The sequence below is a fragment of the Cibotium barometz genome, chromosome 14, assembly GCF_041138505.1.
Source record: "Cibotium barometz isolate CiBa-2024 chromosome 14, ASM4113850v1, whole genome shotgun sequence".
In the NCBI taxonomy this organism is placed as follows: domain Eukaryota; kingdom Viridiplantae; phylum Streptophyta; class Polypodiopsida; order Cyatheales; family Cibotiaceae; genus Cibotium; species Cibotium barometz.
In genome coordinates, this window is record NC_141059.1 from 53839582 (window position 1) to 53860020 (window position 20439).

General features: G+C 43.0%; 1 protein-coding gene across 6 annotated transcripts; it reads left to right on the forward strand.

Annotated features, from left to right (window-relative positions):
* The first annotated feature begins 490 nt into the window (after window positions 1–490).
* LOC147632193 (ABC transporter G family member 22-like) lies at window positions 491–8997 on the forward strand. 6 transcript variants are annotated; one of them, XM_086808833.1, is made up of 10 exons: window positions 491–769; window positions 1419–1872; window positions 2365–2492; window positions 3081–3334; window positions 5593–5932; window positions 6486–6818; window positions 6937–7221; window positions 7642–7926; window positions 8104–8211; window positions 8320–8997. In XM_086808833.1, exons 2-10 carry the CDS (start codon window positions 1419–1421, stop codon window positions 8521–8523), a joined length of 2391 nt encoding a protein of 796 aa, XP_086664959.1. In that variant the 5' UTR covers window positions 491–769; the 3' UTR covers window positions 8524–8997. The 6 variants fall into 6 exon arrangements, with proteins under 6 accessions (XP_086664959.1, XP_086664958.1, XP_086664955.1 ...); XM_086808832.1 differs by having other exon boundaries at window positions 595–971; XM_086808829.1 differs by lacking the exon at window positions 491–769 and adding an exon at window positions 842–1115.
* The last annotated feature ends 11442 nt before the right edge of the window (window positions 8998–20439 follow it).

Genomic DNA, 20439 nt, shown 5'->3' on the forward strand with positions numbered 1-20439 from the left:
GAAAGGTGTGACCCGACGAGGTGGGAAGACATCCATGAAGCATGCGACATCACACAACCCCACGATAACACGAGAAGCCTAACGTGGCTACTTGATGTGTGAGTACATTTATTTTATATGTGCCTAGGTATGAGTGGATACTAAGCCTCTCCTTTGCACTTCATCCCATATAAATATAAATGCACGCCTCTCCTTTGCACTTCATCCGGTATAGATGCATGATATTCAGGGCACACCCAAAGCCCTATGTGTATGGGGTTGCAGTGTTCCTGTAGTTAGACTGGAGCCTGGGATCACAAGCGGAGGCTGGACATTCGTCACCTTTGTCCGTTTCACCAGGCATACTTCCGTGGGATCACAAGCTCTCGGCCTGATGCGGAGGAGGCCGGACATCTGTCACCTTTGTCCGTTTCACAATTCAACACCTTTTAATACAGTGAAAGAGGTGGCAAACTCACCATGTTTGTAGATTCTCCGATCTATATAGGCTGGGATCATACGTGTCCAACGAGAACCCCGGCCCTTTGAATGGGGATTCACAAAAGAGAATTAGAATGACAAAAAGTTATGGCTTCATCATGAATTCACGACTGCACTCCACTGTGAAGCAAGCGCTAGGCTGACTTCTCCTCTTCTCCCCTTAGGGAAGAAGCGAACTCTTTTTGAGGGTAAATGGCGTGATAAAAAAAGCGAAGCTCTTCCTTAACAAAAACTTACAGGCCAGACTCGGAGCGCACTGGGCTGGTTTTGCTTGAGGAGCATCCTTACAGTTAGTTAAGTTATTGTACACATTAAAATTGCACCCGGAGTACACGTACACAAATCTTTCCATTTGTTTTCTCTTTCTCAAAACCACGTGTGCTATCCGACATGTCCAACGTGACACAGTATATATATAAGGGTGACTCATAGAGGACACGCTGGCGCACGCACCTGGCTCATCGTACTTTTCTTGACACTGGTGTTCAAGTGTACGTAATTCTGCACGTGACAGAAAAGAATATGTGTAGATTAGTGTTTGCGTATAAATTACTTGTAAAGGAGTGGAAAAAATTTGAAGCTCCCAGCATCTCTTTAATCTTCTGGATCAACTCACCGGTCGCTAATATTTAATGGTAAGACTTACGCCTAAATGGTTAAACGATTTAACAAATAATCCTCCATGTCTTGAACTTGATTAACGAGAGCCAGGGTGTAAATAGCCCTACCCGTGTGGTACTCTTAGAACCTGGCGCATATGGTATTATGTGTATAACGAGTTGGAAATTTTCCATTTAGGGTGTGGCGCAAATGGTTTTATTTTTGTAACGAGTTGGAAATATTTCAGTTAGGGTGAGATTATGCTTATTATCTGGACATGCATCTTTAATAAATCTGCGTTGCGCTAAACATCAACTGGTCGCCTGGAATGTTTGCAGATGGACGGGCTAGTAGGAGAATCGGATCATAATTCTGGTCGGAAATCTTTCGGCAGCAGGCCTCTGGAGATTAATGTGGGATCAAAGGTGACACCGGATAATAATTTGTATAAGAATAATTACAATGATTATTGCAATGACGAAAGAAGGTCTGTCGACGACTATCCTAGCTACGGCGGGACTCCAACAAGGGGCGGAGCTTTAACACCAAGGGGGACTCCGATGTCCGACGGGGAGGGGCCACGGGGGTCCGTCTCGCTGATCATGAAAGGCCTGGGGTTATCGAGCGGACGGAAAGCTAGCGGCCGCTTAAGCGATGCCGACGAGCTTCAGGCTCAATATAATAATGCCGCCTTCTATGAAGAGATCCGGCGGTCTAACGCCAGTCCACTGAGAATTCCGTTCTCTATCGCCGGGCCTGTTCAGATCCCCGAGGTTGAACTATACGCCGACCGTAAGGATTCTATTTCTGGCACTAATAGTGAATGGCGAAGATTATGTCAATGGTTTGCTTGATATAGCATGCTATGCATGGCTGAGTTTATCTCAACCTAATTGTTGACTAAGTTAATGGGGCAGTTGATTTAAATCCTGTGTGGTGCTTGCGATCTCTACTGAATTACATTAATCAATTTAATCGTCCAATTGCTTCTGTTTGATCTTCCTAAGGCACTCCATGGACGTTGAGTTCATCTCAACAGATCTGTTTTTGGCTCCAGTATGGTTGAGCTATTGCCATACACAGGGGTATCCTAGATCATCAGTAATTTAACCCTGCATAGAGCTAGACTTAGCGTGATTGAGCTAATCTCATTGACTGAATTTTGTTATCCACTAGGATTAAGCTACAGCTAATGTAATCCTTTTTCTTTCGATTAAGCTGATCCCTCCTGTCGCGCCGTTAATACAGCTGATCTTTAATTTCTTTCACTGCTTATTTATATAGTGGAGGCTGCAAGAGCATATGCACCCCCTGATCAATTGCCGGGGGATGAGGGTTTCAACGACTGTATTGAAGTGGATTTGGGCAAGCTTGCTCGAGATGAGAATCCTCCGGAGCGCATTTATCTTCAGGTAGATCAATACTTGTGTGTGTGTGTGTGTGTGTGTGTGTGTGTGTGTACGTACTTGAATTATTGAATTATAATGGAGTTGCGGGACTTGATCAGTTGTGTGTGTGTGTACGTACTTGAATATATAATGGAGTTGCGGGACTTCAGATTTAGCCTCTGCATGTGGGCGGCTGTGGCCTTGGTTGGCATTGATATTGGCCTCCATTGGACAACTGGTTTTGGCTAAGGATTTACTAACTCAGAGGAGGTTTTGAAGTGATTAGTGACTTTCGAGTTCATTTTTGATGGGCACCGTCCTCAAAATTGAGGGTTTGGTGAAATATAGCAAAAAAAAATTTGGGTATTTTAGTGTAATTTTTCCGTCGCTGGCAAACAGTGTTGCTTGTGTGCACCCTCAACTGCCCATAATAAGGCGGTAATTGTCCGTTTTGATCTCGGGTAAAGACCCTTATCAAAGCTGCAAAATGTATCCGGGGAGAAAGACCATGTGATCACATTTTTCTAATTTTCGTGGGTGGGGTTGGTTAAATATAGTCGAGTATCATTAAATCGAGGATGTCTGTTATTAATGATGCAATGGATGCTGCAGTTTACAGATGTGAGGTACAAGGTAGTGGTACAAGCGGCAGCAAAGTGGAGAGGAAAGGCTGCTGTGGAGAAGGAGATTCTCCACGGCATTACAGGGTCAGTGGGTGCAGGAGAGATGTTAGCGATGATGGGTCCTTCGGGGAGTGGCAAGACCACCCTCCTCAACGTGCTTGGCGGCAGAAGAACAAACCCTCAAATGGTCTCTGGGTCCATCCTCTACAATGATGTCCCTTACACCAAAAATCTCAAAAGAAGGTAAAATGTCGCTATACTTGCTGGCTTTAATCTCTGTCGTAGCTAGTGGGGTTTGACAAGGCAGTACCTAAGATTCTTTTCTTTTTCTGAGTTTCAAAGGAAAGTAAAGCTTCTTTAAATTTGAGAAAATGGAAGTTGTGTTAAAAAAAAAACCATCCTCTACATCCTCTAGTATAATTTTCATGGCTCAAATTGCAAAAACCCTTGAATTTAAAGATTCAATTGAGGTTTTAGTTATAGAACCGATTTATCTATGCATTTTTTAATAGAACCCAGTTGGGTTTGAAGGTTATCTTTTTAAACTAGTTTTAAAAAAAAAGTTTATTTCTGACACTGGAAAGTTGAATGTATTGGTTTTAGAACTCATATGCTTTTCAACGGGAAGTGTGTTAGCGTCTGGAATAAAGTTCTTTATTTCCGTTTCTTTGAATGGGTTGATTTGAGAAACTTAGTCATCCAATAAAGTGGGTAGCTCTTTCTTCATCAACTATTGTGTTATGCTTTTTTTAAATTGTGAAAGTGGAAAGATTTGATCACTAATTCTTTAGAATAAAGTTAGTGCCTTTGTTTTTTCCTCCTCATGCTTGATGAGTGCTTTTGTGTGCACATGGAAGAAGGTTACTAAGTTTGATTGAAGACGATAACCCAATCCCTAGGTGACATGTTTGGTCATCATAAAGTTCAACTGTTTCATGTTCAAATGAAAATCTTATTGTTTGCCCACTAAGGCCAATCCTTTAGATTTGAAAATTTATTTGTTGATACATTTGACCATAAATTACAATTCTTTTGTTGTCAAGGTCCAAAAGTTGATTGCCTAGGATTTTAATAAACAATATGTTATTATATGAAAGGTCCTACACTACACATCAACCATCTAAATGGCATCTTCTAAATGACCTTTTATTCCACCATTCTCCCTTGTGCAAACACACATCCACTCCCCTATAGTGTCCCACTCCTCATCCCCCATGCTCTCTCTCTCTCTCTCTCTCTCTCTCTCTCTCTCTCTCTCTCTCTCTCTCTCTCTCTCTCTCTCTCTCTCTCTCTCTCTCTCTCTTCCTTTTCTCCACATGTACTTTTGGCCAATTTCCCCGTTCCTTCCCTTTCCCCACAATAGGCATACTTTTACTTTAGTTTCATGACAAGTGTTGGTCACAATCATTCCTCTGAAATTTCCAATTCTAGAGTTTGGATGATTACACAATGGTACTAGCGAAATAGTTAGCATAAAATTGTACATTGGTTTAGTGTAACTTAGAAGCTTAATACATGCACCCTATGCCTCGAGTTTGGTAATCAATATACATTCTAGGTGGAAGCATTAGAAGGTAACCTAAAAGCAAAGTCGTGGATAAGACTACTAATGTAGCAATAAAATACTCTTAATTTGTAGTTTTTAATATTATCTACAAAAAGTAAATCTAAAGAATTTTAAAAAATATATCGTTTTTCTAGAAGTCGTCCTTAATACACAAATATTTTTCAATTATGATAAATATTGAGTGCTTTGAGAGTGCTTTGTATGATTGCTAAAAAGAAGGCCATTCTGCCATGCTTTCAACCAAAAGGAGGCCATTTTACTATGCTTTCAACCTTTTAAGACCCCACAAAAGATTCTCTTCTAATCAAAGTGTATTTCAAGACTCTCTTTTAATATGTGGACATATGTACTTGGTTGGAAGTGCCAATGTTATTAGGCCATAAAAAGTGTCTTCAAACCCCACAAGTCTAATACATAGAAAAGTAAGGGATAGGGCGCCATAGAACCCTCCACATATGTCCATCTCTAATGGTGTGCCTTTAAATTTTGTTCACCTCGATTTTTGTGTTTGCGTGAAAGGGTTCTTATTACTTAACTTTCTTTCTATCTAGATACGAAGACTTTTAATGTCGCATGAATACTAATTCCCATTTCTCTTGTCGCAAAATAGTGTATAGTCACATATTTCTCTTCTTTCCCAATTAATTCCCAGTTCTCTTTTCCCAAGTAGTATTCACTCCTTTCCTTTCTCTAATGGACCCACATAGCCTAGCCATACATCCAGAAGTATCTCTCGCGTTCTCGTCATCGTGATCCTTTATTTGGCATGAATAGTTGATGCACGTCTTAATGACATTTTGATCCACATCTTCTCCTTGCCGATTCATGAATCTATGTTTATGGTTGCATAAAGTTATGAAATTAAATCGTCAATTCGCATTCAGGCATTTCTGCTAGCTGTTGAAAAACGTGGCTGCAAAACACTGTTGTGCAGGATAGGGTTCGTCACTCAAGATGATGTGTTGTTTCCACATCTGACGGTGAAGGAGACGCTGTCATTCTCAGCGGTACTGAGGCTTCCCAGGAAGCTGACGAAGGAGAAGAAGTTGGAGCGAGCGGAGGCGGTGATAGCGCAGCTGGGCTTGCAGAAGTGCAAGGATACGGTGATCGGCAACCAGTTCCTGCGCGGGGTGTCGGGTGGCGAGAGGAAGCGTGTGTGCATCGGCCAAGAGATCCTCACCAACCCTTCCCTCATCTTCTTGGACGAGCCTACCTCCGGATTGGACTCCACCACTGCCCTACGTATCATACGCCTGCTCCAAAACATCGCCCACGTAAGTCTAAATTTCACTTCAGTTGCGTTACTGACCCTCCTTGCATTAATTAGCGCGTTAATTCACTAAATCATTGATTCACCTTCATGTATACTTTGCATGCAAATGCAACGTCCTTCCCTTTTGCATCCAACCAGTGATCCGAAGTATTGCAAAAATAATGTTGTACTGTGTACACATGATCTCTACACCACCGTGCCTAATCTGTAAAAAAGCTTTAGGTTAACTCTTCATTATAGATCCTTCAATAAACGGGCCATCGTCTCTAATAATTGGCATTACAGGAAAAGAACCAATCGTTTGAAATAATTGACATTACTTGAATTTGGGTTTGAAAAACAAAGGTGGAAAATTTAGGGGGAGTTTTCAGCAATCTGAGAAAAACCCTACCAAAAACAGGCTTATATTTCATTTCTTGATTACACTTCAAAACATCTAAGAGGGGAAAAGAACTCAAAAGAATGATTAGTTTTTACTGAGAGCAAAGCTCTTCTGTACCAACCTTGTGATTTGTGAATCTTAATCTTCTTGTGTGCATGTTTTTTTTTTCCAGCAAGGGCGCGCAGTGATGGCCACCATCCACCAGCCCTCTAGCAGAGCTTTCCACATGTTTGACAAGTTGATCTTGCTTTCAGACGGACACCCAACTTATTTTGGGAAAGCGAGGGGTGCCATGACCTACTTTGACTCCATAGGCTTCGCTCCACTCATACCCATGAACCCGGCTGACTTCTTACTGGACCTTTGCAGTGGGAACACCAGCGACATGTCCGTGCCCCCCACACTCCGCCAACTCCATCACATGAAAAAGCAACAAGTCAAGAAGGGAGACCTCGCTAGCCTTCAAGCCACTCCATCAACTTTCCTTGCCAAGGATGTGAAAAAGGTGCTGCATTTTTGCATATTTCTTTCTGTTTTTTTTTTTCAAGAAATTTTGTACACTCGTAGGCATAATTTTCCATTCAAGACTAACGTTTTTCCTTCCTTTTATCGTCCAAGTTTAGTACCTAGCAGATTGTTGCGAGCAACAAATCTCTTCCTTGGATAGAACAAAGTCTTTTCAAAATCAGAAATTGCAACAAGAGTTTAATGCGACAATCTCGGAGAGACGTCATTGGCCAACTTCATGGTGGGAGCAGTTCCTCATTTTATTCATTCGAGGATTCAAGGAGAGACGCCATGAATACTTGAGTTGGATGAGGGTTATTCAAGTTGTGTTTTCATCTTTGCTAGCCGGGTGTCTGTGGTGGCAATCCAAGCATGCAACTCCAAAAGAGTTGCTAGATCAGGTATCTGTTTACTCTTCTGTATGGAATATTGAGATGAATTGTGACACAACCCTAGGGCCGGCCTCACTTTTAAGAAGACTCATATCACCTCTGTTTTTAAAGGTCATAACCGTATAAACCTGCATCTTTTGCAGTATACATTTTTCTAAGATGAATAATTAACACAGCTAGGATCTCATGTAAACGTAGAGATTGTATATAGATCTATAACTTACAGAATAGTATCTTGTACTATAATACATTTTTTTTTAATGAGTTATCCCAGCATAGGGAACACTTGATAGAGGCACTACATTATTAACAGTAGTGTAGTAGTAGTAGTATACTATTATTATGGTCAACATGTTTGAAATTCTGTCGTTAGATGTACACTTAATAATTCATGAGAGTGGCTAATTAAAAGAAGAAGATGGCATGCAGGAGGGTTTGCTTTTCTTCATTGGAGTTTTTTGGGGGTACTTTCCTCTCTTCACTGCTATCTTCACGTTTCCTATGGAGAGACCGATTTTGGCAAAGGAACGCGCCACGGACATGTATCGCCTCAGTGCCTACTTCATGGCTCGCACATTAAGCGATTTGCCTATTGAGCTAGGTCTCGCTGTGACATTCATAGCCGTCCTCTACTTCATGACCAACCTTCAGCGTTCTGTCGCTGCGTTCTTCTATACAATACTCACGGTTTGCCTTGACGTCGTCACTTCCCAGGTATTATAAAACATGCACGAATCAAGCAGCTGCTAGCTGCGGGTATTTGATAGTTTTATTTAATTTGTCTAAATGCTGGCTTTGATGGCTCCATGGTCGGATACATGAGTGACCCATTCTTAGTATGAATGAAACCAACCAAATCTCCATATTTTCTTTTCCTTCTTTGCTGCACAGGGAGTGGGGTTCTTCATTGGGGCAGCCTTGATGGATGTACAGAAAGCAACCACTTTTGCATCAGTTTTCGTCCTGGCCTTCATGTTGTCTGGAGGTTACTTTGTACAAGTAAGTTCTTCTTTCTTGCTAGTGCTCTAATACTAGGGTCAGCTAGCGTGCAGCTTTTGTGAGAAATTAGAAGGTTTATAAGAGTGTGATCCATCATATTTTCTGCAGCACATACCCCCTTTTATTGGCTGGATAAAGTACATCTCCTTCCAAGCCCACACGTACGAGATCCTCATGCAGGTGCAATACAGCCGTGTGAAGAAGAATTGGAGTGGCCGTTGTGAGAAGTCAGTGCTCGCTATGCTGGCTATGGTTTTTGGCTATCGGATTTTGGCTTACATTGCGCTTCGCCGGATGAAGGTATCTGCCTAGAAGTGGGGTTTTAATGACTAAACAAACAAGTTCTTACAAACAAGGCGGCAACTGTTGAAATCCACAAAAGCCCCCGAAGATGGATTTGCTCCCCATGTGCAACGTCTCTTAGGCAGAACGATTCGATATTAGCATATCCAGGTGGTCAGTACAACGATTCGGCTGATGGACATTATACACGAACCTTGATCATACAATGTCTAAGACTTCTGGCAGTAACGTGTTAGCTCGGGGTTGGTTGTGTACATGGTTAAGATACCAACACCCGTGTCACCATACATTAAATATGTTTTTGGCGTACCTTGCCAGGCAGGGAATGTTCTGCATTGGGTGTGCTTTTGTGCAGACGAATTATTGAGTGTGATTTTGTGCATACCAATCATTGAGTGTGCTGGGGTTCTTTATTAATATTTGGTTTGTGAGTACTTGGGAAGCCTAGAGGGAAGCAATCTAATAAAATTTTGTTTGATTTTTGTGTTTGCAACATTGATTTTTATGTTTGTAACATTTTTGCTTTTTTCACGCTGCCAAAAACGAGGGTATTGTGTTATTTTCGTTATTTTTTTAAATCACAAAAACGTAATTTGAGTTTTCTTGAAGATTTCATTGCCTTAGCTATGGTAAGCAGACTCAAATTGCACCTTATTTGTAGGTAAAAACAATAATTGGACCCCCAAAAATTAGATCAAGGCAATGACTAGTTTTTCATGCCTAGGAGTTTTTCACGCTCAGGAAAAACCAAAAGAATTCATGCCAACAAAAAGTCAAGAAAATTACACCCTGATTCGAGGAATTGCATTGCCAAAAATAGAAACTCACACCCAAAAAAATTCCCAAAAATCACGCTTTGATTTGAGAGATTGCATTGCCAAAAATTGAAATCTTATCCTTGAAATCTTCTCCTCTTGTCTTGAAGAGTTTCTTGCATGAAAAGCCACAGTTTGTCACGGACATGACTATCTTCCAGATATTCATGTGGTACGTTTCTTGAAAAAAAAATGCCAAAATAATTTCATCTAATAGAGCTTATTAAGCTTGTGACGAAAGGATCTACAGACTGGTTGTCTAAGCTCATTACAAGTGAATTTGATATTAAAAGATTTAAAAAACTTGGTGTGCAAAATGAGAGTTTTCCACGACCATGAATTACTTGAGAAATTCACATCAAAATTATTTCATCTATTTGAAGCCATAAATTAATTATTGCACTTAATAGATCAAGCCCACTCGGTGTGAAAAACCAAAGTTTTTCATGACCATGTGACTATCTCGTGTTATTCAAGTGTGACTATGTCCTAGGTGTTCATGCCATGATTATCTCGTGTTATTCAAGTGTGACTATGTCCTAAGTGTTCATGCCATGATTATCTGCTAGAATAGCTCAATTAGTAATTACGGATGGTGGCTAGTCTTATGAGCTATGGGTATAGTACAACTCCATGTTATCATCTTAAACTTGAAGGATAAGTGAAATTTATTTTTTGACATGAAAATTAGAGTGATTCACGTCATGATGAATAACTTAGCCCTTGGGTAACATGAGACTTATAAACAAAAAAATTAGATCTAGGTACTAATATTTGACTTATTGAAACATTTTTACATGCACTTGAGATCCAGAAATATTCTGGGAGGCTAAATTGCGACAAAAGATAGTGCATCTAACTACCAAGGATCTTCCTATCAAAGGAGTACCGGGTCCGATCCTTTAACTAGCACACATCAAATTGTGTTTATCTCAAAAGTTCTAAATTCAAGCAGCACCAATAGTGAAGAATTCATGGAAGAAGCTCAAATGATTGATGAGCGAGTGGACAAGAGAGTTTCAAACTCCCCGATAATATAAGGTCGTAAACATTATGAAAGGTCTATTTGGACTATAGTCGGACACGAACCAAGAGGCTCACTCACCCTTGATGAGGGTCGCACAATGAGCGAAAGTCAAAGGTTCCATTTAGGAAGAGGAGTGGCATAAGCAACACCTCTCTTACAAACTTTTCTGCGGAGGAAAACTTATAAGTATTGTCAGGAGCAAATTTCCTTCACTCCTATGGTGGAAAGCATCACAAGTATTGGAGAAGGACCTTTCTCTGACAAGTGAGGAGATAGGGGTAGAAATAAAATTTAGGGAGGCCTAGAGGAAAATGAAAATCTAAAATCACAGGAAACAAAAAATCAATGCACGATAAGGGCCTTAGTAGATGAACAGAAAAACCTAGAAAGAATGAAAACTCTAGAGCTAGACAACCAAGAAAGGGATAGATTAGAGGATGTGACACAAGCCCAAGCCCTTGTGCAAGCTTTAGTAGAGGGGATGCCACCCTCAGAGCCAATCCGGGAAGATCCAAAGGGAGAATAGGAATTAGCTACCCTTCTAAGGGTGGCAAAGGGAGTAGATCAAATCCAAGAAGATCTAAAGGCAGAGAATGGGAATTAGGTACCCATCTAAGGGTGGCCGTGGGTGGTTCTTGTCCTACACTTCTTCACTTTGGCTGAGCACCTTCCCCTTGACTATCCTACCCCTTGGAATGTAGCAACCATTATGAATAATGAGATGAAAAGACTAATTTCTAGACTGGGTATTTATACCCCTAAATGAATTGGTAAGCTGGTTCAAAACCTCTTCACGACATGGTCTTTTTACATTACAATGCTTTTAATTCAGTGTTTTCATAGTGGGATGTCCTAGCCGCCTTTAGATCATGTCTAATCGACTTGTGGGATGTTGTCCAGGCTTGTGCAAGGCTACCAGGCATCCCCTGGGCACTGACCACCTAGCTGGGCTAGCCCATGGGCCAGTCACTGTTGGGAAAATCCCTCTTGGTCTATCTGACAACCCGTTGAGCCCTTTTAGGGCTGGTGGGAAAGGCTTGGGGCCTGCTTGGCCCCTCTTGGGTAGCCTAAGCATACCCAATGTCCAATGCAAGAGTCTAAGACTCTCTTCTAAGGTAGCCCTAGGATGTATTGGACCCCATCCTAAATGCTTTCTACAAATGCCTGGCAACATGTTGCAAACCAAATACTCAGGTCATCTGCCATCATTCCAGAGAGAGACTCATAGTACGGGGACTGGCACTGCTTCATGTGTGGACAATGCACACCTGACCTCAGACGCATAGAGTGAAACCCTGGTTGACTCATCTCGGACTGGGCTCCCATGGGACCAATTTCCACTCCAAGTCTTGCATCTTCTTATTCAGATATGCCTAGGTGCAATCCAAGTGCGGCATGCACGTGACATATAAATGAATGACTGAAAACTAAATGAATGAATGAATTATGACTATTTTGCTTATATATTCTCTTGGGAAGTAGTCCGCTAGCTGCAAAAGGTTGTCGTCCTATTATATGGACAAACACTTTGAATAATCACTATTTAATGCTATGGGGAATCTCTAGAGATTTACTGAGGTGATCGAGATCTTTTGTCGCGCATTAGGAACGCATATTAACTAGCATAAGTTGTGTGGTCTCTCGGTAGGATCTGCACTTGCCCTGACTTAGCGCCTAGTTGAGTCTTTCTAGTGGATCCCAAGGGGCACTTCATTCTACTATCTTGTTGAGTATTTGAAAGAAGCTTTTGTACTGGAGTTCGGCAAGGCTCTCCTTAGCGGTAAAGTGGTGGTGGCAAATTAGGTCCTTCTTGCCACCATGTGATACATTACGTCCTGTTGGGCCTTCTCCTAAGCATGCATTGGCTAGGTACAAACAGTTGATTTGGAACTTCTTATAGGCCGACAGTGATGGGAGGCCTTCTTGGGCCAAGGTGGCATGGAGAGTGATCATTCAGCCTATGGAGTAGAGGGGGCCTAGGAATCGTTGACCCTAGTATTTAGAGCCGTGTCTTGATTGGCAATCTAATTGTTAGAGGGTACCTTCCCGATGGTGAGCTTTGGAAGGACTTCCTATTGGCCCGGATTTCAACTATGAAAAGATGCAAGGGAGAAGGGAGCTTGAGCTCTTGCAAGCACACACACACTCTTACAAACCCTAGAAGGGAACACACAAGATGAGAGGCTGAAAATTGTTGTTCTTCTTCGTCAACAAGAGGCTACAAAAGAGATAAAGTGACTAACACACATACTAGATTGTATACAAGTGGTCCATAATGTGAACACACTAAAGTCGAGTGGATACGTGTGGACTAGTCAGTGTAGTCTAGCTGTAGAATCTTTGGCAAAGATATGTTCGTGCCAGCTCTACCAAACACGCGAGTGATGTAAATGTGGAACGATCATGTAGGCACCTTGTGAGTGTCAACTTATGTTGAGCTTGAGATCTCAACACTCCCCCTCAAGCTCAACTCTAGCTTGTGAACTCCAAGTATACCTCAAAATCTGCAGAGCTTCTCAGCTCCCAAGGCCTTTGTGAGATGTTAGTGACCTAGTCCTGTGTGCTGATGTAGGCCAAGTCGATGTCGCCTACCAAGACTCTCTCCCTAATGAAGTGGTAGTGTACCTCAATGTTTTTCATCTGTGCATGGAAAATTGGGTTCTTGGCCAAGTGTATACTGTTAAGATTGTCACAATATATGATAACCTTTCTCTCCACATGCAACCCCAAATCAAAGTAGCTTGTGTAACCAACCTACCTCACATGCTGCCACCGCAGCTCCTCTGTACTTTGCCTTTGTGTACTCGACAAGACAACTTTGGGCTGCTTCTTGCTACTTCATGTCACACCAACACTCTCCAATGAAAACATAAATCCACTGGTAGATCTCCTATCTGAGATGCTACTTGCCCAACCTGCATCGATGTACCCATATAGCTCTAATGGTACACTTGTTACATAAAACAATACATAATCAAAAGTGGCCCTCAAATACTAAAGCGTGCGTCGCACACTATCAAGATGTCATTTGCGTGAAACCTACATAAACTTGCTCTCTAAGCCAACAATGTAACTCAAATCTGGCCTAATGATCATGACATAGATCAAACTCCTCACAATCTTCCTATACATAGTGGGCTCCTCCAACACATAACCTGCATCATCTGCATTGAGCTTGCCATTTTGATCTAATGGCACCGAGATTGTCTTACAACCAGCCATCCCATACTTGGACAACATGTCCAATACATACTATCTCTGTGTGACAGCCAAATACCATCAGGTGTGCAAATGACCTCAATGCCAAAAAAGTAGCGCAGATCTCCCAAATCCTTCATGTCAAACTTTCTTTTGATAAGATTTTTCGTATGCTCAATCTCTTCCAAATTTTCACCCCCAACAATAAGATCATCTACATAGATGGTGATGATCACAATACCCTTATCACTCTTGCACACATACAAAGAGTGATCTGCATGCCATATGAACATGTGGGCTCTACAACTTGCACAACTTTTTCCATATAAGAATCCATCTCCTCATCCATAGATTTCTCCCAATCCACATTTCTAATAGCCTCATCAAAACATGTGGACTCTACAACATACACAACTTTTGCCATTAGTGATGTGCTGCATAACCATTATAAGTCAACCTTTGCATAGTGTTTTTGACTCTTCTAAATCTTTGTAACCTTGCATTCATGGCTTCCAAAGCCTTCTTTACACCAGGTGTCCTTATTTGCTGGAATCCCAAGCTCCTCACATCAAAGATCATCTCTAAGCCACTAGACTCTCCATCAACAAGAGAATGCCCTGCAGAAATATTAGGCATACCAAGGGACTCAACCACTTTCTTTTTGCCTTTATGTGATGTACCAACTACATTTTCAGGACTGGTATTATAACTCAACTTGCCACTCCTTGGTCTATCAACAAGACCACTGCATGAGGACTCTCCTTTTGTTAATGGATAACATACTTTCTCACACACACGAGAAAGAAGAAGAGAAAGGTGCATGCAAGGGTCGAATCAATGAATGGAACTTAGCCAACCCTATATACGGGTTAACTCCCTAATGTGAGCCTGCTAGGGGCGCACTCCACACTCTCCTTGTGTCACCCAAAGAGAGATCCAAGGCTAGGTAATGAGCAAGAGGGAAAGAGCTCTGGAGAGCTCAATCTCTACCTCATGCCAATCGTATACAAACAAGACATTGTAGATATCAATGAGAAGGTAGAAGAGAAGATAAGGGAGAGCACTACCATTCCTACTCACAGACACCAAAAATCTAGCAAGTCACAACACAAGCAAGTAAGCAACCATCAACTCAAAAGAGAGAGAGAGAGAGAGAGAGAGAGAGAGAGAAAGAGAGAGAGAGAGAGAGAGAGAGAAAGACTCAATTGACACAAATGAGATTGTCCCCCTTTTCATATTTCATGACATGTCTTATATACATGAGCTTATATTTACAATGTTTGGCCGTCCAATTACAAATGGGGACCCAAAACTAGTCTTCCTAGTTTAACTAGCTCTATATACATCAAATCCTTATGACCGGTGTTACACAAGTCGTAAGCTCGGTCATCCCATGTCTCTCTTACAATAAGCGCTTAGTGCGGCTACAAAAAGATGAGTTACAAAAAGGCGTAATAGCCACACGAAAGGTCCTGTTAATTGGAGTGGTTAACATACACCCCTCCCGATAGCAGGTCCGTCCTCAGAACTGGTCAAAGAAGCTATCTGTAGTAGATGGAATAAGTGTGGACGAAGTCCCATTGCTCTCGCGAGGTAGGAGTGGGAGGGGCACGATGGAAGACCTGGTGGGAGCTAGTCCAAAAGGTGGTCTCCATCATGTCTTCAAAAGTCTGGAGCCTCTAGACTAGTATCCACATGATGTGCTCATAGTAGCCAAATAGATGCTTGAGAGTTGGCCTTTTGTTGATGTCGAAGAAGGCGAGGCCTTGGGCTCTTTCGAAGTAATGGTCCCAGGTGGGAAACGACTCCAGCAAGGTGATGATGAGGTTGAAGAAGTGTATAGTGGCGACCACTACTGGGTCAGGGACCTGGTCATAGCGATGGATATATTCGTGGAAATGCCTGACCATTAATTCTTCAGTGTGCATGGATGTTGCACGAATGGGGCTGCAAACCATGGGAAGTTGAACTACAACTTTGGGTTCTTCTTTTGCTCTTCATGGAACATCTTCTAGATCCATCATCTTCGATTGGGAAGTATATCAGGGCTGATCCTTAGTGCGAGGGGCACATTGCAGTAGACTTCACATATGAAGGGCTTGTTGATGAAGGGTCGTCGCCAAGACGATTGCTTGCCCATGAGATCGAATGTTATGGGACGAGCGGCCGGTGGACAGTGGTATCCGCCCCGCCACATGGGTTCGGGGTGGGTGGTCGCGCCACCAGGTGTTGTGCTTCACGTCGAGGTACGGGCGAATGGAATGGATGTCGAGGCGGCCGGTGATGTGAGGAATGGGGTTATTTTGAAGTTGTTGACCGAGCAAGATGGCGATGGCCTGCTCGAACTCCGTGCAGTTTAGAGGATTACACCAATTCAGAGGGTTAAGCAGTGGGTCAACTTCCTCACACCGCTCAAATGGTGGTGGTGGTGGGATCTCTCCTTCTTTGAGTGGTGGGTTGGTGGGTTGCGGAGCCGGTGATGGGGGTGGAGGGGTGTCGATGATGAAGGGCGCGTGGTGAGGTTGGCATCAAGAAAAGGTAGGGGCTTGGCAGATGTGGAAGGTATATCCTCGAATGCTATGTCCATTCCTAAGTTGGGGGATAGTGAAGGCAGCGAGGGGGGTGTGGGTGATGGGGGTGGAGCGGGAAAGTGAAGGGGGGGAGAAGAAGGTGGTGCACCAAAAAGAGGAAGAGTACAGGTGCCTAAGGGTGGGGGTTGTGCTTGGAGAGGTGCACATGTGAGCTTGATGGGGGAGGAGGGGGTGGTGGTGAAGAAGGTCGTGGGGGTGGAGGAGGCTAGCTATCCTACCCATCATTGCCATTATCATTGTCATCTGGGGCAAGGTTAGCTTCAGTGGTAGCCTGAGGACACATAGAAAAAGTCAACGCACAGCAGAAGCGATAGCCTTGGTTTTGTTATACTCGCATGGAAAGGCAATGTGTGTGTCCTCGAACTGGCATATGCGAGTGGCCTCCATGACTTCAATCTGAAGAAAACAGCAGTGGTAGAGGATAAGTAAGCTAGACACTGAGTAGGGTGGTAGAGGATCATGTAGGAGGGAGAGGTAAACGTCATGGACATCGTGCCAGCCTACAATGTGCGGAGGTACTTTAGCACCTAACTAGAGATGAGGGGGATGTATGGGTAGGGGCAAACATCGTCCGCTAAAGAGAGGTCAAGCAGATCGACAGGCTGGGCGCTGGGCGGGGTCGGAAAGGAAGCCCTAGCAAAGGAGGAGAGTCCAGGCTCTTGAGGGTGGTTTGAAGAGGGTGAATAGGGAGCTCAAAAAAATCATGGGGATGTTGGAAGGAGAGAAACCCCTGGAAAAAAAATGGGGAAGGGGGATGAGGCTATCTAGGGGAGCTTAGTTAGAGCATAGGAGTATTGCTGGGTGGGAGAGGTGCTCTTCGACATAAATATCATGTTATAGAAGGTTAAGGCGAATGGCGCGAAATTCGAGATCAAGTAGTTAGTAAGGGGTTTATGGGGGGAATGCCAAAACTAGGAGCTCAATGGAGGTCTCCATGAGTGCGTCCACTTTGTGGTCGAGTGTGCTGGAGGAAGGAGCCGATGGAGTGGATGGAGGCTGGGCTGCCCGACCCTCAGCGTCTCCGAGTTGTTCTTGCAAGGAATGAATGGTTGCCTCCGTGAAGTCCCAATGCTTTGTAAAATACGTGGTATTGCAGGATAGGGCATCCTCCGCTGTCTAGGCCCATCTTATGGCCTCTTGATGCAAGCCTTCAATGGCTGAAAGCTCTCTATGGGCTCTCTTGGTCGCTGTATGGGCCTGGTGGACCTGTTTGCTGGAGCTCAGTGATTCGTGAAATGGTAGTTCCCAACTACTCTGTCTATTGGTCGAACTTCTTCTGTAGCGCCATAAACTGTAAGTTTGCCTGGGTATAGATCCTCAAACACAGCTGTTGCTTGGGCCTTGGCTAGGAGAATTTCTCATTGGGAGACTTGGGCCATTTCCTGTTGCCTGTATAAAAAATTTGTCATCTGCATAATGAGCTCTTGTCGTGCCATGTGTGAAAATCCAAGAGCGAAGTTTGGAATATCTCTGTGGGCTGCATGGATACTCTCTACATAATCTTGGCTGGAACTTAAGCTGCCCAAGTGCGCAACAGAGAGTGTTGACGGTATTTTGTGCATCGTTGGGTGAACAGGGGCCTGCCTCTGCATAAGATGACATCTCCTAGAACCGCTCCTGAGTTAGTGTCTCATAGAGGCTTCTATTAAGGAATTCTTGGGTGCGCCTCTCCGCTTTCTCATCGGCCTTCTTAGTGGCTTCAGCATGCAGTTGCAGTGAGCTCTTCCTGTGTGGGCATGGGGCTTGGGTTTTTTGAGCATGTGTTGTGACTTCTGGCACATGATGGGGCCTCTTTGCTAGTGGGGGATTAGGAGAAGTGGATGGTAAGGAAAGAGTGGTCTCCTCTGCATCTGGCCCACTGAGCTGGGTTTCCCTTGGCAATTCGTCCTATCCAACAACATATAATAAAGCACCCTCATCACAAGTAGGGTTGCAGCCACCAGTTTTCCTTGTGGGTTGGAGCAAATCACGTGCAGCTCACGGAAGATGTAGTCGTCCTAGTTCACCATTTGGCCCTAGTGGACTTGTGCGAGGGTGGTTAGGGTACACCTATTGAAGCGGTCGGTCCACCTTGTTGTGAGGAGAAACTGCAAGGCGCGGGTCGGGATAGTCAAGTCTTCCTAGGGAATATTACCCCACTCCATGCCATCTTTATTGGCATTGCCCCTGTGTAGACCGTAGGTGAGCTTGGTGGCGTTGTTAAGATGTACATATGGCTGCTCCATATGGGGAAGTGCAAGAGCATCCCTCACAAGTGCCACACTTAGTTGGAATTTGTGCCTCTGCCCATCGTTGTCCATGACTTTGCTTGTGTGTTGATTGGCATTGTATGTCTCTATGAAGTACAATGCATCAAACAGGTCCGGACCTTAAGGCTCCAATGTGGGCAATCTTCCCAAGCCGAGCTGTTCTAATCTCTAGACCACAACAAGGTCAGCAAAAATGGCTCTATAGCAGGGACCTGTGTAGTAAAGGAGCTTGTACTCAACTTTATGATTGTTCTTCATCAAAGAATGGATTGTGTGTCCATTGACCTGCTTCATCAATGCCTTGTCCAAGTGGGAAAGCTAGGCTGGGTGCTTGGCATGTTCTTCAAAGCGTTCCCCAGTAGGTCTCTTCCTTCTCAAAGAAGTGTGGTGGAGCACTTCTTGGGATGACGCAGAAGCTTCTGACATAGTGCTAGCTGGTAGGTGAAGGTAAAAGCTCATGAGAAAATTTTACAATAGTTTAGCTAGGGTGGAAGCGAAAAGTGAGGAATTGGAAGAGGTGGGCCCATATTCATAGTTCTGCGGGAAAGACATGGCCGTGGTAAATCCAGAGAACAGGCGTGCAAAAATGTTCAGAAAAGATAGCTTACTTGAGAGATATCAGGATCACTACATCATTTATTTCTTGATTTCTCTCTGCTAGCACATATCTATCTGAAGGTGATATATCAAGATACTATGAACCATTTGCAAAATCTTTCACCTGAACAACAAGTTGTCCAGGTACCTTCTTTAAATATTGAAGATTATTTCCCTCAAGATCCATCAGCTCATCTTCCATTATTCTTTCTTCATCGATTCTCCTTTCTTTCTCAAAAGACATATTTTCTTTCCCCTTCTCATTCTTTGCTTGATCTGCAGTTCTAGTATCCCTTTCATCATCATGCGTAACGTCTTCAATCTTAATACCTACATCCTTGGGTTTCCTAGCTGGAGGCACATTCACGATATTGAATGCCCTAGAGTCACTCAATGGTATAGGATGCAATAGCTTCTCAAATCTATATCTTATAAGTCTGCAAGTGTGCATGTCCTTGCCCATAAGAGTGAACCTATGAGCATGGGAAGAATAAATGAAGCTGTCAATAAATAAATCTATAGTAAAATCTTCTTCGGCCTCTTGAAGCGCACATAACGCGTTGCTGGCCCATCTCATCCCAAGCTTCCAATCATCACAAATTTGTCTCACAATTCTCATGAATGTAAGCTTGGGTATAAGAAGCTCAACACGCTTTTGGGCCCTCCTTATCCCTTTGAGGGCATTCACATGTTGGTTGATCCTTTTCTTCAGCTTTTTCCCTACCATTTTACTTTGTTTTATTGCTTTCTCTGCCAAACCTGGACTTGTGCCTCAATAAAGAAGAAAAGAAAACATGTAACACATACAAAAAGATCTTCTCCAACTTCACTTACATGCAATAAAGATGATGTACCAATAAACAAGGCACCCACCGACTGAAAAAATGGAAATATTAAACAAGTCTAACCTAATGGAAAGACGGAGCGTAGGGAACAATCGAATCTTGACAGATTGTATCTACCATGCCGTCTTTCCATCACATCATATAAAGTCTTTATACTTACTTATACACCATAAATAATCCTTATGTTAAGCTATACACCTTAAAGAGGGCCAAATAACTCACTATTCAGGTCTATGTACACCACATTTCCTGGGAGGTTGGCCACCCATTTCCAGGGAACCGCGAGCTCAATCTGGTGTGGTGTAAAGGTTATTTTATTTCCCTTATACTAGTTCATATACCGAGATTTAGAGATCTTACTTAAGAAAAATAGAATTATTGAGAACTTACTCGATGGAAAAACAGAGCGAATAGGTTAATCCAAACAGGACCTGCTAGTTTCTAGCATGTTGTCTTTCTAATGCAGTTCCAAAGTAAGGAAACTCCAAGGGTTTTAAAGCAAGGAAATCAAAGAAAAGCTAAACAAGGCAAATTAGAGCAAGGCTTCCAAGGGAATGATGATGCGGTAGGAGAATATGATACAAATAAAATAACGTGGATCGC

Coding starts and splice junctions, on each gene's coding strand:
- LOC147632193 (XM_086808829.1), top strand. Junction 2,493..3,080: donor CGGAGCGCATTTATCTTCAG/GTAGATCAATAC, acceptor TGGATGCTGCAG/TTTACAGATGTGAGGTACAA. Junction 3,335..5,592: donor ACCAAAAATCTCAAAAGAAG/GTAAAATGTCGC, acceptor ACTGTTGTGCAG/GATAGGGTTCGTCACTCAAG.